This window comes from Penaeus vannamei, chromosome 41 (assembly GCF_042767895.1).
Source record: "Penaeus vannamei isolate JL-2024 chromosome 41, ASM4276789v1, whole genome shotgun sequence".
Lineage (NCBI taxonomy): Eukaryota > Metazoa > Arthropoda > Malacostraca > Decapoda > Penaeidae > Penaeus > Penaeus vannamei.
Window position 1 is genome coordinate 7,628,699 of NC_091589.1, and position 20,000 is coordinate 7,648,698.

Consider the following 20,000-nt stretch of genomic DNA (forward strand, 5'->3'; position numbering starts at 1 on the left):
AGAGAGAGAGAGAGAGAGAGAGAGAGAGAGAGGGAGAGAGAGAGGGAGGGGGGGGGGAAGGAGGAGGAAGAGGAAGAGGAAGAGGAAGAGAAAGAGGAAGAGGAAGAAGAGGAGGAGGAGGAGGAGGAGGAGGAGGAGGAGGAGGAGGAGGAGGAGGAGGAGGAGGAGGAGGAGGAGGAAGAAGAAGAAGAAGAAGAAGAAGAAGAAGAGGAAGAGGAGGAGGAGAAGGAGGAGACGCAGAAAAAGAAAAAGAAGGAAAAGAAGACGAAGAAAGAAAAGGAAAAGAAGAAGATGATGAAGAAGAATCAGAAGAAAGAAAAAGAAGAAAAAGAAACCGTACCTGGAGAGGAGCGAAGACGAAGGTAACAATAAACACGAAAGTCCAGTTGAGAGTCGTCGCCATGCTTCCCGCCGCCTCTTTCACGTTCGGGTAAAACAACTCGCCTGAAAGTATTCAGAAAATATGTTTTTACAGTAATAAACGTACATGATAAAAGAGACATTGTATGAAAAATAGTATATGAATTAATATTCACTTAGATACGTAAAATATATATATCAAACAAAGTATTTACATGATAACCTATACGATATGCTACTGCAGTACCAAGTCATCAGTATACTATCTATTAATATACCATCCAGAACTCTGTATCCAGAAATAAAAATAAACAATTACATTATTTAATTATACTGTCTTCGGAAAATTTATTCAGAGGTGTGGGCATAATATTAATTAAAGTAAAATCCATCATGTTATATAAATGAACTGATAATTACGGCAATTTGGAAAACCATAGTAACTATTATAGAAATTAGGAAAATTAAATAAATAATTCTCTGTTCAGTGCATCTAGGAAAATATCAACAATTAAGTACACAAGAAAATAAACAGTGAAAAGTAAAAAATCATATTTCGACAAACACACAAATAGTAAAACCTTACAAAAAACATTATCGTTCAATCTAAACGACTGACCACATAAGATAAAACACGATAAAAAAAGAGATAAGAACTGATGATATGACTTTCGACCATGTAGAATGTCACTGCCATATCGATAGATAGTCAGCCTTATCTTGTCAGTGGTTGATTAGATGGTCTGTCCACACTAACCTAATTGGACAATATCTTGTGTTTGTTTTTGCTTCGGGAGATCATGTGCGGAATAATATTCTAAGATTTGCCTGTTCACTGTGGCATTATCATCATTATCATCAATATCATTTCATTAAACGTCATAATTATACCATTTCTTTTAATACTGTTAAACTTCATTCGGTAATTATATTGTGATGATGACACGGAGTACCTTCTACCGAACTTCTGATCTTATCATTAAAAATGGTATTTCCATAGGCAGCAAAAACAGTTCTTTATCGGGTACCTTGAAGTATTTGCTACATGATATATAGCCATTGGCGTTATCGATCAAAAAACAACCATTTCCTTTTATTTTCTTATAAAAAAAAAAAAAAAATTTCGACCGAAGAAATCAAGAGCTACCCTTCACTCGCAAGTAAAGTTATAATTTTTTCATCTTATTTTGGAAAACCATGCAGATATTTGTAGAGGAATCTGTAAACAAGGCTGAAAGTACATTTACAAAGAACGCTTTTCCTCTTTCCCTAAAACAGTTTATAATATAACATTCCGTTCAATATCAGGAAAGAAACTTTGCTTCTCATCTTCAACTCTGATCTACCATGACTTTTAGGATAAAATAATAACAAAGAAGCATTGATGGCAAGAAAAACAATATACACTTCATGTGTGATTTGGTGAATTAAAGTGTTTCAGAATCCGGGGCCATTTGCCAGTTTTCTTTCTTTCCTGAACCTGAATACCCTATAGTCTATCTAATCACTGGAAGGGAAGTCTCATTCGTTTTGGTATTCTACGTCTGTAGGGGTAGGTGAGACCCTTTTTTTTTCTTTGATGCAGTATTATTTTGCCAAAATTACTCGACATTGCGTAATTTCAATGCTTTGAGTTTAATCCTGCTATCGATCTAGCATTTTTTTTTTTTTTTTATTGGTAGAAGATTGATTTCTCTTCTTTTTCTTGTAGGCATTTTAATGGAACAGTAAGGCAGGGCAATGGAAAATTAGTTCTTTGGACTCTTCCCTTGAAATCTTTCAGGTCACTAATTTTTGAGATTAGCAATCAGTTGTATTATTAGTATTAACAATATTATTATTTTTGTTGCCGTTACTTCTATTATTTCTAATACTTCTACTACCATCATCACTATTATTTTGGGCGTGTGCCTTCTTTCGATAATCCAGTCAGCTTAACGGTACTCATGAAAATAATTGCGGCTTATCACTGGAGTGACTTCATGTGTAACCTGGGTACTTTGCTAAATCCAAGGTATGTTTACACAGGTATATGCACTCATCTTGATGAAAATCCTAGTGGCCAACTTGAGAGCTAGTTATCGGAAGTAAAGACAAAATTATCTTTTCTTTATGATAACGAAGCCTTTTTTGCCATCAATAGCAGTCAGAATACTCTAGGTAAAAAGACGATTTTGTTTTTGGGTTCAAAATGTTAAATGGAAGTGGAGCTACCTGGTTATAAGTTCCTTGATGGAAACCAACAAAGTCTTTTACCTTCCTGATATCTATTCTGTGTTACTTGCTACTCATTCATCAATCTCATTCATTTCTATATATCCTTCGCTTCACTTTGTCATAGTTACTGTACTCATTGACTTACTCTACCTTCTTCAAACCTCAAGCCTCAATTTTATTCACACATGCAACTCTACGCACTCGCTAACTTACCCATCATGACCCACGGAATAGGTCCATAGCCAATGGAAAAGGCAGAGATGAAGATCATGAGAGAAGTGAGGGGCAGCCATCCTAGAAATTCTTGAGCAAAGGACTCGTTCGAGGACTTGATGTAAAAGAAGACGCCGAGACTGACTGTGTGTGAGAGAGTTTGCAAATTGGAGTGGCAATTGTTACCTCTATCATGATTAATAATGATGCTAATCAATTCAATAATTTCCCCAGAAACAAGCATATAAAACCATCTCAACAATTATACGAAACCTCATTACCATCAATACTATAACCAATATTCCCCCCAATAATCACAGATTACTAATTACAGTTTGCAAATTGGTGATAATTGTTACCTGTTTAATGGATAATAATAATGATGCTAATTCTAACAATAATTACCCCAGAAGCAAGCATATAAAACCATCACAACAATTATTCATTACCATCAACACCGTGACCAATTCCCCCACCCCCAGTAATTACAGACTACTAAACTCCTTTTACCAAACACTGCACATTCACCCTCAGATACTCACCTATGGAAACTGACATGGTAAAAGCAGAGAAACAGAGCAACAGCTTCCTGCCGGCTCGGTCGATCAGGAGAGAACCCGCAGCTGTCGCGATGACCTGCACAATGCCTACAATAATGCTGCTCAGGTCATCTGATATGCTGGTTCCTGAGGCCTAGGGGATGGAGATAGGCCTAGGTAGTCTGGAGGAAGTATTGGAATGGTGGATCTTGTATTTTTCATTTTTAGACCTAGGAAGTTAAGGTGAAATACTGTGATCATATATTCTTTTAAGGGATGTTTACATTGACAAAAGACAAAATCGTTTTATCAATTTCATTCAGGAATTCCAGTTTGGGAACCACTGTATCTGAGTGAGTATACCCTCATGTATTCAGTCGTCATTATATATTAGGAATTAGTAAGATAAAAATAGTGATGGTGATGGTAATGGTGACGATAATAATGATAATGGTGAAGATAATGATAATAGTGAAGTGATGCTAATGGTGACGATGAAGATCATGATGATAAATATGACGATGAAGAATCCACTGACGATAATACGATCCAATGACGATGATACGGCGATCCTGATAATGACGACGACGACGATAACCAGAAAAAAAACAACACAACTAACCTGGAAGATGAGATTAATGTTATATATCACAGCGTTGACCCCCGCGAGCTGCTGGAAAACCATAAGGGCGAGGGTAATGGCCAAGGGCTTCAGGATATAAGGCTCCCTGAGATCAGATAAGGAGACCTTGTTCTTGGCTGCTTCCTCCAAGGACTCCTTCAGGGCTTTCATCTCTGGCTCGATGTCGTAGGATTTTCCTGTAGGTGAGGGGGCGTGAGGTTAGGCAGAGGAGGGGAAGTGAAGGGGGGGAAATGAGGGAGAGAGTGGGGGAGCAACATGGAAAGAAAGAGAGGAAAGAGGAAGTGAAATGTGAGAAAAAATTGAGGCAGAGAGAGATTGGAATACGAAGTAAAATCGAGACAGGGAAGAAGAGAGAAGAAGAATAGAGACAAAGAGGAAGAAGAGAGAGAAGAGAAATTGAAAGAGGAAGAGATACAAAAAGAGAGGAAGCGAGAGAAATATATAAAGAGGAGAAAGCGAAATAGATATAGAAAAAGTGAAAGAAAAAAAGAAAAAAGAAATAGAGACAGGATGAGAAACGGGATCAGAAATCCCTCAAAAAAATTTCAACAGAAATACCAGTGAATCATAAAACAATCGCCAAAAAATAACGGAAAATTCGCAAAGAATGAAAATGAAAACAAAAAAATATATAAGACAACCGAATCACCAACAATAAAAAAAAACAACTACTACAACTACAACAAACACTAAACAATACCATCATCCCATCACAACAACAACAAACAACCCACCTCGAAAATACTGCATAGACTGCCTCGCTTCCTCCTCCTTGCCCTTAGACAGCAGAAAGGTGGGAGATTCCTTGATGAAGATCGCCAGCAGGAGGTAGACGCCCCCAACGGCCGCGCAGACGAGGACCAGCCACCGCCAGGACTCCACGACGGCGCCGAAGAGGTAGGCGTAGAGGATACCGATGGTGATGAAGAGTTGGAAGCCCGAACCTGGAAAAGGAATAAAGAGAAAAGGAAAGGAATAAAAAGAAAAGGAAAGGAATAAAAAGAAAAGAAAAGTAAAGGAATAAAAAGAAAAGGAAAGGAGAGGAAAGGAAAGGAAAGAAAAGGAAAGGAGAGGAAAGAAAAGGAAAGGAGAGGAAAGAAAAGGAAAGGAGAGGAGAGGAGGAGAAAGGAAAAGGAAGGGAAAGCAAAGGAAAGGAGAGGAGGGGAAAGGAAAGGAAAGGAAAGGAAAGGAAAGGAAAGGAAAGGAGGGGAAAGGAAAGGAAAGGAAAGAAAAAAGAAAAAATCGGGAAGGTTAGTTTTGGGTTGTTTTGACTAGTTAACATTTTTTTCGTTATAGTTGTTATGATGTTATAATTTATTGTTTGTAACAGTAGTAATATTTCTTCTTATTGTTGATGATTTAGTTGTCCTATATATATTCGTTAATTGGTGGTGGTGGGAGTTGTTACTGTTGGCGTTGTTGTTGTATGCATTCTTGCTGTTATTCGCATTTTAATTTGCGTTATTCCTGTTTATGTTTTTTTGGTGTTATGGTTATCATTATTATAATTGTCAATATCATTGTTAATGACATTATCACCAGTATCATAAATATCATTGTCGTTATTATCAACGTAAATAGTATTATTGTCATTATTGTTAATATAACTAGTATTATTGTCATTATCATTATTATTACTAATTAATCATTATCATCATCATCACCGTTTAGTATTACCATCATTAATTTTCCACTTTCATGCTAATTATCATCACAAACATTATTATTAATCACGAATTCCACTGAAATATTAGAATAATCACTATTTACGTCCCATTAAACCTTAGAGAGGCTTTAATGTGGAATTCAGTTGATATAAAGTATATATCAGAATTGCAAAGCTTGAGAAGCCAATAGGTTTCCATCTTTCGAAAACGATGACAGAAAACGGGTCTTCTACCATTACGAGAGGGTAGACTTGTCAAGACAGGATTATATATCAGTATCCACCAATATGAGGATTATATATCAGTTTCCAAAATATGATAAAATTATCAAGTATGAATAATAATAATAATAATGAACGAATACAAACAAAATTAACAGCAACACCAAAAAACGTGACCAAAGATATAAACTAAGAAAAATAACTGAACAAAGACAACAAAAAAATGTGATAAAATATGAAAAATGAATAATAACAATGCGCAGACAAAAACAACAAGAAGAAGACATACCCAATGCACCACGTATGTCTTTCGAAGCATACTCAGTGGTATAAGTCGGGCATACTAAGGAGGTGATTCCAGTGCAGAGGCCACATAGCACACGGCCGGTCACAAGCATCCCGATATTCTGTGCAAAACCTGCGAGGAATTAATGGAAAAGTAAATAGAAGCAAATAGATGACTTGGTGAGACAAAAAAAAAATGAATGAATCGTGAAATAAATTGATAAATTATAGATAAATGAATATTAAAAAGACGAAAAACAAAGCTAAAAAAAATATATATATTGATTTCAGTACATCAATTGCTCGGCTTGTTGCTATATACCATGATTTTAAGTTTATGAAGCAATTCCTATACCTATTTGCATGCAAAATAGATGCTGATTCACCCAATTGGAGAAGTAATCATAAGAAATTAAACTTAATCATACAGAAAAACAAAAACAAATGAACTTTTAATCTACATCAAATTCACCCAAAAACAAAACAAAAAAACAATGTAGTTCTTTCAAAACCAACTGCACAAAGACCACTCCAACTCGCTCACTTTTTCCTTTCCATCAAATTCCAGCTCTGTTCTTTTTAATCAATCGTATTTTGTTCTTCTGTGTCAGTTATAAGCTCTATCTAAACCATTTATACCGCCTCTTCTAAAACTAATTTCTGCTCCTATTTCTAAACTAGCCATGCCTCTTATCTCTTAACAAATCACTATTTTCTCCAACTCAATCAACCTCTTACAAACCCGTCCAAATCGTATTACAACCCTTCTCTCTAAATCAATCACAATTATTTCTATACCAGTAATATCTCTTTTTTTTCTGTAAGGTTCTAGTCGCTAGCACTATCAATCCAAGATCCACTTTCAAATTCTCTTTTGAAACCATCCGATACTTTTTTTTTCTCTTCCAAATCATACCTTTCCTTAAATCAATCGTAGGTATATCTAAATCAATCGATGCTGTTCTTCTTAAACCAATCAATGTTTCTTCCCCCTAAACCAATCAATGTTTTCTTTCCTAAACCAATCATATCTCCGCTATCTTCGTTAATCAATAATTCCTTTTCTAAACCAGTCACGCCTCCTCTTAAAATATTATTTTTCTTTCATATCACATACTCTTTTTTTTCTAAACCAATCAAAGGTCTTTCGGAGGTAATGAACGCCTCTTTCTAAACCAATCAGCCAGCTCCTATTTTCAAGTCAGCTAGACCTCCCCTTTCTTAACCAATCGCCATCTTTCTAAACCAGACACGCCTTTCTACGAGTCAAACCCCTTTCTATAAGCCTAACCAATCGCCCCTTCTAACTAAACCAATCTCCACTTGTCTCTCAACCAACTACAGCTAATCCTAAACCCCAATCAAACTTTATAAACGCAACCATTCCTCTTTCAAAAAACACACACGAAAAAACAACTTCTTTTAAAACGAAACCACGACTTTCTAAGAAAAACACACACACAAAAACACTCCTCTTCTTTTAAATCAAACCCACGACCTCCTAAAAACGAAACACGACACCTCTTTCCCCACCCACCACGCCAGCCCACCACCCCTTAAACCCACCTATCAGCGCCCACCCCAGCATGAGCGGCACCAGCGAAGCCAGCATGGTGCCCTTCCTCCCCAAGGTGTTGAGACTGAAGCCGGCGATCACGCATCCGACGAGGGCCCCGGCGCTGAGCGAGGCGGCGAACCAGTTGTTCTCCATCGGCGTCAGTGTCAGTTGGTGATCGTTCTCCGCCAGCCACTCGGGGACGCTGGTGGCGTTCTCTGAGGTGTTCGTGGGCGGCTTGGCGAGCAAGGCGGCGCTAGCAGGGGAGGAGTATCCTATGGCTGAGCCCACGGCCATCGCGCCCATGGAGGCTGTGGGCGTGATGAGGGAGAGTTCCTAAGTTAATATTTGGGCTAAAAAAAATGTTGATCTTGAGGCTGTGGGTATAAATGCTTGTTATTTGGGATTAAACGTTAATATCTGACATTTTGATAACATTACGTAACTGGTATTTAGATTTACAGGGGGTACTCGATTTACGAGGGAAATCCGTTCCTACGATGGCGTCGTAACCCGAATTTTAACGTCAGTCGGAACACACTTAAATACAGTTTGTGCACGTATGTACATAAGCACCGGAGTCACTAACACAGGCTAGTGCAGTACGTATACATGCATTAAAGTCGTAATCTAAAACATAACAAGACACTTCTATGACGTACATGAAAACATAACTAGGGCTAACAGAACACATGGAAAACAAACTGTAAATACTGTACATGATTTCTAGCGTCGTATCCACAAAACGAGACAAGTCGAGACCCTTTATTTAGATTGATTAACTAAATAATCAGTTTGGCGACTGAAGGGTTAATTGAAGAGGTAATCAAGTGATTTATCAATTGGCAGATAATTTGCTTGATTGGCTGACTTCTTTAATGACTGCACATTCGACTGATTAATCAAGTGTACATCCGTTAATTTAGGTTAAACAATGGACAGACTAATGGCGGTGTGATGATTCGGTTACTAGCTGATAATCTGGCAGGTTGATTAAAATTCTTATCTGTCTTGTGACCCGGATAAAATGTTTTGACTGAACGAGGAGACTGACTGACTGATTAGCTGCATGACTGAGTCGACTTGGATTACAGATTGATGTATTAATTCGTTTCTTATATTTTGTTTATACTTTTAATTCCTCTTTTACAATAAAGAACAGAGAAAGAGAAAGAATATTTGAGATAATTAATATTTCTTCTGAGAGTACATATCTGGTGTCTATAGAAAATTAAGAATTTGAATTTATTAATGGACTTCTATGCTTGATAAATTGCCCAACTGACTGGCACTGACACAGCATGACACAGCTCTAGCCAATCAGCTTCTGTAATACTTTTAGGCTCGCCCATTGGCCAATGAAGTCTACAATCGGCCAATCAGCGACTGTGATCCTCCGAATTCCAGCCAATCAGCGACTGTGATCCGTGATATTCCAGCCAATCAGCGACTGTGATGCCTCAAATTCCAGCCAATCAGCAACTTCTTCAAAATCCGGAAAACTAACGGAATTGAAACAATACATACATTATCGGTGAATGAACTTTTATGAAAAAAGAGAGAGAAAAAAAAAAACGTAAAACAATTATAACAAAATTTACTAGTAAATCATATCATCGCCAAGGGATAGGAAATATATATTAATGAAAATAAGTGAGAGAGAGAGAGAGAGAGAGAGAGAGAGAGAGAGAGAGAGAGAGAGAGAGAGAGAGAGAGAGAGAGAGAGAGAGAGAGAGAGAGAGAGAGAGAGAGCGAAAAAGAAAAAAGGGAAAGATAATGGAAAAAAGAGAAGGAAAATATAGAGCAGGAGCAAAAGAAAGTAAAAAATATAACTTACCAGAAAGAGCAGCCAGATACTGTGTCCTGTGAGCCGGTTTCCTCCACTCGTCCACAAGACCCAACGAAGACATCTGAATTTCGGCCATTTTTTAAAAACGATTTTTCCCCCTTCGTTCTGGTGAAGAAACAGACATCCATATTTACCTGTAACGGTATCATGTATTTTTTCACATTCAGATATTATTTTTTCAGATACTTTAAGAGATTAGTAAGTGTGAATTTAATGGACGCTGATAAGGAAAAAAAAGGGTGATTTTTGTACTGAATCGGTTTTATATTTAAATGAATTTATTAGAATCAAGGTTAAAAAAAACATCAATATAGATTTGTTCTGCAAGTTGGAATGCAGCATTGTCTTTTTCGTTATATCATCGTAACAAGTATATGGTAGGCCTATGCCGTACGAAGCATTTGGGTAGGCCTATACTGTGGCTGGAATGTTAAGGTTAGTTTACGCTGAAAGCACTTTTATCAGAAAAAAAAAAAAAACATGCACGGATAGATATAGAAGGATAAAAATCTTTTGCATATTTTTTGTATTTTTTTCACCGCTATCTTTACAATAGTCATTCCTTCAGGGAACGCTGTGCCGTAATTGATTTTTTAAAACTAAAATCTATACTAGTTCTAAGAATAGCAACACTAGCGGATACTAAATAGGCAAGGTCATTATGATAGACAAAATTTGAAAAAAAAAAAAAAAACAGCAGAGAAACGGGAACAATATTTTAATCTGGCGGTCTCTGCATCGCTAAAACGGAACAAAACATTTCAATTAACCCAGAGACACCAAACTCCTTACGTAAATATTTATCAACGAAGTGGTTATTTGTCTTGTCAATCGTACAGAAAATATCTGGGAATTTTATACAAGTTTAAGAAGACACAATATCGGATAACACGAAGCGCTATGTTGCTACGTGAAGTAAGGAGGAAGAAAAATAACATTAACTTTAAGAATATGTACTGATGTAATGTGGATTAAATATTAATGGTATTTCCTGATGTAATGTGGATTAAATATTAATGGTATTTCCTGATGTAATGTGGATTAAATATTAATGGTAAGTATTTCCTGATGTTATGTGGATTAAATATTAATGGTAAGTATTTCCTGATGTAATGTGGATTAAATATTAATGGTAAGTATTTCCTGATGTTATGTGGATTAAATATTAATGGTAAGTATTAATAGTAATGATGATAACAATATTGTAAGATATAACGATATCAACGAAAACATTAATAATAATAATGGTAGTGTGCAATGATATCAGATGATGATAATCATGTAATGATAACAATAGGCTGAATAATAATGATCATAATCATTAACTTATTATTATTATTATTATTAATAATAATAATAACAATAATAATAATGATGACAATAATAATAATAATAATAATAATAATAATGATAATAATAATAATAATAATAATAATAATAACTTTACAACAGCAATTATAATAACAATAATGAAAATAATAATAGTAATAACAAAATAACAATAATAAAAAATAATAGTAATAACAATATTAATAATGATAATGAAAATATTGAAATTAATAATAATAATAATAATAATGGCAATAATAATAATAATAACTTGTGTGGCAGTAAAGCGGCTTCTGGCAGCGTATGGGCTAATATTAACAACAAAAATATTAGCAACAACAACAACAACAATAATAATGATAATCAAAACATTTTGCAATAATGAAAATGATGATTATGATGATAGTAATGTTAGTCATGACAAATAAATAAACAAATAACAAAAATAACCACACCATCGCTTCACATCGCTATATAGAGCCAGAACAATAATCAATATATCCACACGCAATATTATCAAAACAAAAATACACAAACACAAAATGCAAAACAAAAATATTATATGAAACGGTTGAAAAAAGGCGCCAATTTTCCACACGAGGAAATAAGTTAAATAAAAGAATGGCTGCGTTCGTATCCCTTGCAGACACGAGACGCATGCGCAGGAGAGAGGAGCGGAGGGGGAAGTGGAGTCGGGTTGAAGAGGATGAATAAAATGGTGATAATAATGATAATGGTGATTGCAATACGATAATCAAATGGTGATGGCGATGGTGATTGTGAAGGTTGTGATGATAATGATGGTGATAGTAGTGATGATAATGATGGTGATAGTAGTGATGATAATGATGGTGATAGTAGTGATGATAATGATGGTGATAGTAGTGATGATAATGGTGATGATGATGTTGATATGATGATGGATCTAGTGGTGATAGTGATGAAAATGAAGGAAAAAGATGTTTGGTCACGTGTGGTGTTTACTCAAGTATTTCAAAATATGCTTTGTCTATCTTTTTGCGTCTTTCTGCTTATCTTTCCCTTTTTGATTGCCTGCTTATCTGTCTCTCTGCCTGCTTGTCTGTCTGTCTGTGCTTCTGCCTGTCTTCCTCCCTTTCTGTGTCTCTAATTCTCTGACTGTATGTCTGTCTGTCTCTCTTTTTTATCTGTTAAAGTGATCTTTTAAATATTAAGGTTAACTGTTTCTTTGATGAAAGAAAACAAAAAACAAAAACACAGGAAAATGGAAAAAGAGTAAAACAAAATACAAATAACAAAATAAATAAATGAATATATACATATATACATATATTGTGTATATATACGTATATACATATATATATATATATACATATATATGTATATATATATATATATATATATATATATATATATATATATATATATATATATATATATATATATATGATATTAAGTAAACTGATACACTGAAAAAATCAATAAACTTACACAACAAACAAAATAAACAAAAGACCCAGAAAAAAAAACATACAATAAACATAGCCAATTTAAAACCTATATTTTCCAAGGAACACCCAATCGCCAGTATCTCTCTCCTTAAATTGAAAAAAAATCTCGATAATTCTGGCTTTTAATCGCAAACGACTTTGATTAAGGAAAAGATAAGGAAGTATGAAAGCAAAGCGCGTTTATATAGTTCTCAAGGACAAGAAAATTTTACCTCTGTTATCCATGAAGTCAATGTGGGGACACGTTTTTGTAAGGAAATGAGTGGGTATCTGTACAGGAATACTGATAGTATTGATAATAATGATAATGAGTAGTAGTAGTTGTAGTAAGGGTAATAACAATATCAATATTAATAATGATCATGATATTAATAAGAGTAATAATAATGATAATAATAAAAGCAATAACTCTCTCCCTCTCTCTCTCTATCTGTCTTTCCCTCCCTCCCCTCCTGTCTCTCTCTCTCCCTCTCCCTCTCCCTCTCCCACTTCCTCTCCCTCTCCCTCTCCCTCTCCCTCCCCTCCTCTCTCCCCCCTTTCTCTACCTCACGCCACCACTACCGCTCTTACTGAAAATCCAAGGAAAGTCGACATTACTATTACCAAAACAGATAAAAAAAAAAAAGTCAAGTGGTCTAGTATTATTCTTAAAATTTTCGATAACATGAGATCCCCCCCCCCCCCTCCTCACCTTCCCCCTCCCGTCTCTCTAAACATGGTAAAAAGCACGTTCATATTTTTTAAGACAAATTCTGTTCAGGAAAGTTAATTTTTTTATTACGTTTTTCCTCTAGAGTGCATCACGAAAGATAAAAAAAAAGTTTAACCTAATACGCATCTCTCTCTCTTTCCCCACTCTCTCTCTCTCTCTCTCTCTCTCTCTCTCTCTCTCTCTCTCTCTCTCTCTCTCTCTCTGGGGATGTTTTATTTGTATTGTGAGAATTCGAGGTTGGCTAAGTCATTGAACGCACACGCACACGCACACGCACACACACACACACACGCACACACACACACACACACACACACACACACACACACACACACACACACACACACACACACACACACACACACAGGTCATAAAGACTTAAATGAACATACAATATTAAACGCACATGCACAAGTGTGTGTGTAGGCGCGATACATATATATATTATATCTATGTATGGATTTGTGTATTGATAATACAGAGATGCATATGTGCATGTGAGTGTTTCTGCCTCTACTAACATTGGAAATTATGGTTATGGTAACAACCATAATCATAATAAAAATACAATCAAAATGAAAAACAACAATTATAGGTGCATGAAAATACTACTACTACCACCACCTCTGATAATAAAAATTGTCTTATCAACAGTAATAGCAACAATTTCATTTTGCGATATAAACTAATAATCATGGTAATAATGACAGTACCATTACAGATAAGAGTAAATCTTTGAATAGCCTTGTATCAACAAATAAAAATCCCTCTTAGAGTCAAAGATATAAATAAAGAAATGTTTAGCTGTTTAGTCCTTGTTTTATTGTTTATGAATTAATGAGACACTTTATCCTGCTTATTAGCCGCCAGACCTTGAATCCATGACTAAATGCCAGAAAAAATCACTTCAACACTACAAATCTAATTATAGTAGACCACAGAAAACTAAAATTAATAAAGGCGGTAACTTTTCCTTTTTCATAAACTCAGTATATTAGCCAATGCTCTTAAGAGAATATCAAATATAATAAACGATATTTCCACTTTCTGCAAAGGGCTCACAAACCTTCTAAAATAACTGATATTGAGAGTACTCAGACATCGTAAGATACATAAGTGTACCATTAAATAAAAAAAATCGTAGTACACCCATTTTCTATGATGAATTGTCTAGTTAAATCTCCCATCAAATAAGTACAGATAACCACTAATCTTCAACAGCTATTTCCTGGTAAACATCCCAAACCACTCATGATTTTTCAACACGATACGTCTATTACATTTCACATCGTACAAAGAAACACAATTATATGAAAGAAAAAAAAAATGCACTTGTAAGGTTTCCAAATCCAAATGGACAGCAAATACAAAACATTTCGATTCCTCTGACAGGGAATCCAAGTCGATTTCAGATTTCGACACGCTTTTTTTTTCTTTTCTTATTGTGGACGTTTCATTACATCTATGGTCATTTTTTAACGTTTCACTAAATTATGTTCACAAACCTTGTAAACAGTGAACATCGGTGATTTCTTCAGCTAAAATAAAAATAATAATGCTCTAACATAATCAACAATAAAGAAAGTTATTAATGGTATGCATAGCAATAGTCGCATATAATGCTAATGATAATTACAATCCTCATACTAACAATTGATGTTAAATACATTTATCACAATCATGTTAATAGTGTCAATCACAATGACAAAATGATAAAAACAAAAATGATGAGAATATAATAGTAATAACGATTAGAAAAATAACGATAATAAATTCAATAACAGTGAATATAAATATGTTGCTGCTGATGATATCAGTCATGCCCTTAATAATGATAATAACAACAATGATAAAAATAATAATAATGCCAAAAATAACAACAACGACAATAATAATATTAATAATAATAATAAAATAATTACGATAACAATAATAATAACAATACTGATATTAACAACAATAACAATACTGACATTAAAAACAATAATAAGAACAGCAATAATGGCAAGGAGGATAAAAACGATAGTGATAATAATAAAACGAACGGTACTAATGATAGAAGCAAACCAGTAAGAAGCGCATGCTAAATAGGCTTACACAATGGCACAAAAAATGCTACTAGTAGTATTCCTGGCAAAAACCGAGGGCAGGGGGGGGGGGGAGACGGCAGCGAGTATACACTGTTATTTTAAACCCTGAAATTTGAGTGTTCATGTCGGATTTTTTTTAAGCGTTGTATCAAATGAGTCCTTTTCGTCACAATTGGGGAAATAAGAGTAACTTCTTGTAAAAAATAAGTAAAAAAAATAATAATAATAAATAAATAATAATAAATAAATAATAAATAAATAAATAAAAATATAATACAAAAATAGGCGAAATCACGAAAAGAAACTTCTTAATAAGTAGGGGAGAAAGACAATAACCTTTTAGTAAATATCATGAAAGAAAAAGTAAAAATAAGGGAAATAAAAACGGTTTTAATTAAAATATGGGAGAGGAAGAAAAAGAAAACGAAGGAAGAAAAGACACTAAAATCAGAGGAAGAAAGACAAAGAAGAAGAAAAAGAAAAATAAACATCACACCCGCTAGTACCATCACAGCGCCAAGGCCAAACATTACTCACGTGCATAAACCTTACTATACCCAGTTCTGTCGTGTATTCAGTAAAATAAGATAAAACGAAACACTAAGAAAAAATATGTCAGATACAGTCTAGTGACCCGATAACGAATGCAATGACCGTTTTAGCGAGGGGTCAGAGATAACTGCTATCTGTAACGGAGATAGATAAGGTTAGGGAGTAGGCGGGATGTCTGAGGCAGGAAGGCTGTTAAAAAGTAGTCACGCAGGGGCGCGCACGCACACGCACACACACACGAGATACAAATATACAAAGATACACAGACAGTAGATACAGATCGTCCCTACATAGCCAAAAGTAAACCCAATTATTATCCACTACTCTACAACGGAGATGTCAGCGTCACGGCGTGGTTGCAAGAACTGACCATGCAAACACGAGTCAGGCGTATGCAAGCCTGTGACAGCGTGGGTACTTAGTGTAAGACTGAATTTAGCATGGTCCACGTGGGTGTCTCGTGACCTCTCGTCGGAACAGCTGATCTGGATGTATGTATGAGAGTGGGCGGGGTTGTATCTCTCTCTCTCTCTCTCCTCTTTCTCCTCTCTCTCCTCTTTCTTCTCTCCCTCTTCTCTTCCTCCTCTCTCTTTCTTGCCTGTCTGTCTATCTGTATCTCTCTCTTTCTCTCTCTCATCTTCTCTTTCTCTCCTCTTCCTCCTCTCTCTCTCTCTTGCTTTGGTTATATAATTTATTTTTTTTTTCTATTGCTATTTAAAGGGCTTTGACTATTGCATTAATTCGCTCACAGTATGTCTTTTAAATAAATGTTTGTTTTGTATTTTAGTTTAATTATCTTTTTATCATTTTTGGTCTACTAGTTACTCAAGGATTATTGTTTTTATAGCTACTGAAGTGATGTGGGCATCACAATTTATTTTCATGTTTAAATTACAGTTTAAGGTTATTTTGATTATAGCTTCAAGGTACTGCATATAATGGGCAAGTTAGGGTTAGTAATAAATAAAACTGGTAAACTGTCAACAAATCAATATTTACATATATCCATGATCTTTAAAAAATTGTACATTTACTGTAAAGAATGCCTTCATTTACATTCATTTCCAATTATTTTCTTTAATTAGATTTATATATATATATATATATATATATATATATATATATATATATATATATATATATATATATATATATATATATATATATATAAGGAATCCTTGAATTAAACAATTCAAAAATATTCACCACGTGCAAAATTAATTTTTTTTCTGTTTATCCATTATATTTACCACACAGTAAAGCGCGCGCGCGCACACACACACAAACACACACACAAATATATATATATATATATATATATATATATATATATATATATATATATATATATATAACACAAACATAAACACACACACATATACGTTACGGATTCCTGCCTTTCTGAGAATCTGCACACGCCGCTGCTCTTCATCTCAAAAGTAACCTGAAGCTCACACTTCCATCTTGACTATTTTACTATAATTCCCACTACACTTACAGCGTAACCATGTAAACAGTCAATGGAGTTTGAGAAAGTATATATTTAACTACAAATTCCGAATATAAACACACATGTGAGAGCATATACAAACACATTTATTCAAGAGTGAAGACATATGTATATAATCACACACACGCGCATACATTCAAAAGCATAGACACTCGCATATATAGATAAACACATATTCAAGAGAGAAGACACACATAAACACACAAACATATATATTTACGAGCAGAGACACATAGAGATAAACACTTATTCAAGACAGAAGACACACACATAAACACGCACGCTCACGCATATAGTCACAAGCACAGACACACGCGTATATATAAACACAGGCACAAAAGCATGCACACATAAGTTTGCATTGGCATTCAACCTTGCGTCTGACGTCACCTCTTCTCCCTCACCCCAATCACGTGATCAGCAGACACAACATATAAATCCACATTCGTATGACCAGTGCAAGATGACCTGATCGAAGCTTGTATTACATAGAATCTAACCTTATTTGGGGTAAAGTCTATGGTCAGGCAATTATTTTTATTTTCATTAATACTGGATGGAAGGTTCTAGACTGACTTGAGTATAAGGTGGAATCGTATTTCGTATGGAAAGCAAGTTGACATGTACCTTACTGGTAAGAGAGAGAGAGAGAGAGAGAGAGAGAGAGAGAGAGAGAGAGAGAGAGAGAGAGAGAGAGAGAGAGAGAGAGAGAGAGAGAGAGAGAGAGGTAGATCGATAGATAGGTAGAGAGATAAAGGTAGATAGACAGATAAAGAGAGAGAGAGAGAAAGGTAGATCGATAGATAGGTAGAGAGAGAGATAAAGGTAGATCGATAGATAGGTAGAGAGAGATAAAGGTAGATCGATAGATAGGTAGAGAGAAAGATAAAGGTAGATAGATAGATAGATGGAGAGAGAGAGAGAGAGAGAGAGAGAGAGAGAGAGAGAGAGAGAGAGAGAGAGAGAGAGAGAGAGAGAGAGAGAGAGAGAGAGAGAGAGAGAGAGAGAGAGAGAGAGAGAGAGAGAGAGAGGGAGGGAAATGAGAATAACTGAACTGAAATGAAAGGTTCTGAACCGTCTTCACCTTGGTAATGGAAGGTTCTTAAATAAGCTGACACTGAGTACCTGATGAACTCGACTTTCTAAGATACCTTGAACTTCAGCAGGAGTTGGAAGGTTTCAGACAAGCCTTGAACTTGGGAGTAAAAACTCTTTTAAAATAGCACTCGGCTGTCCCACATAGCTAAGGTGTCGAATGGCTAAAAAAGAAAAGAAAAGAAAAGTAAAGAAAAAAAGTGTTTGGTGTTCAGATACAGAGAATTGTTGGCACTTTGGAGGTCTAGAGGGAATGTGAAAATAACACTGAGTGCAAAAACATCATGAAAATTTGCGAGGTTGTTACTAAAGATGATAACCACAATGAAGTTAAAAAGAATAGTTATCATAATAAAAACAACTACAATAACAATAATAGTAATAATAATAATAACAATAATAGTAATAATAATAACAATAATAGTGACAGTAAAAATAAAACATCGACAATAAACCAATGATATTAAAAAATAATCCCGATGATGATGATAGCTGTAATAATAATGATAATGATAATAATGAAAATGACAAAAACAAATAATATCAACAACTAACATTACCATCATTATCCAAATAACAAGAAGAATAATGCTAATAGAAACTACCAATGCTCATAATAATAATCAGAACTAGCGGGGCACACAGCATTACACAAATAAGCACTCTCACTCTTTTCCTTTCCCGTTCCCACTCTGCCACCCTCACTCACTCCCAAATTTTCCCTAAATTCACTCCTACTCGCCCACTTTCAGCCCTTAATCTACCCTTTACCCTTTCCCTCCTTAAACTCTCCCATCCTCGCTGTCTTGTTCCCTTCCCTCCCTCTCACATTCTCCTGTTCCCTCTGAGAACCCTTTTCCCTTCCCTTTTACCTTTTTCCTTTTCCTCTTTAATTACCATTCATTTCTCTTCTGTTTTTCCTTCCCTATCTCCTTTCTTTCTTTTAAGTGCCACCTCCCCTCCCTTCTCGTTTTCCCACCTTTTCAACCTCCCCACTTGGATAGTCGTGTAAATAATGAATGTGCATAATCACAATAAATAATTGACATAAAGTCTGCAGTTACATGGGATATCATTCCTAGGATGAAATGCTCACCTTATATCAAAATAAAGTCCGCAGTCAAATGGAATATATCTAGGCATAAACAAATGGGAAACCGAAGGTGGCGGCATGCAAATAAACTATATTTGATATATCCTTACTTAGAATTGTTGTAAATTGCTATATATATGATAAATATAACATATATATATAGACAATAATAGTAATCATGACTAGTAGTACTAATAGTAATAAAATTATCTACAAAAAAATATCGATGCCAAAAACGCTAACAGAACGTATGCTGTGATGATAATATACAATAGAAAAGAAACTATAATAATGTGAAAAGTAACCTTAAAATAAAAACAATTAGCACTTATTCGCAAACTGCAGCAACAGCAGCATTAATAAGAATGATACACGCATGGAAAGAGAGCGCGCCAAGGAGGGGGAAGGGGAGAGAACCAGGAAGGAGGGAGAGAGAGGGAGAGGGAGATGTAGAGGGAGAGGGAGATGTAGAGGGAGAGGGAGATGTAGAGAGAGATGTAGAGGGAGAGGGAGAGGGAGAGGTAGAGATAGATGGAGATGGAGAGGGAGAGGGAGAGGGAGAGAGAGAGAGAGAGAGAGA

At 35.2% G+C, this 20,000-nt stretch overlaps 1 protein-coding gene across 9 annotated transcripts in view; it reads right to left on the bottom strand.

The window, feature by feature from the left end:
- Window positions 1–20,000, bottom strand: part of LOC113813234 (facilitated trehalose transporter Tret1-like) — a 36,591-nt gene that overhangs the window by 4,470 nt on the left and 12,121 nt on the right. For 7 of the 9 annotated variants that reach the window (XR_011398326.1, XR_011398327.1, XR_011398328.1 and 4 more), the window contains exons 2-9: window positions 9,538–9,654; window positions 7,712–8,011; window positions 6,150–6,278; window positions 4,707–4,916; window positions 3,952–4,148; window positions 3,333–3,483; window positions 2,791–2,934; window positions 341–444 (exon numbers count right to left, since the gene is read on the bottom strand). Coding sequence is in view for 5 of the 9 variants with exons in the window: in XM_070117996.1 (XP_069974097.1) it covers window positions 341–444; window positions 2,791–2,934; window positions 3,333–3,483; window positions 3,952–4,148; window positions 4,707–4,916; window positions 6,150–6,278; window positions 7,712–8,011; window positions 9,538–9,625 (1,323 nt within the window). In the remaining 4 variants the exon portion in view is untranslated. Of the gene's footprint in view, window positions 1–340; window positions 445–2,790; window positions 2,935–3,332; window positions 3,484–3,951; window positions 4,149–4,706; window positions 4,917–6,149; window positions 6,279–7,711; window positions 8,012–9,537; window positions 9,655–16,012; window positions 16,146–20,000 lie in introns of those variants that run through there. The other 2 variants (XM_070117995.1, XM_070117992.1) reach the window with 2 other exon arrangements.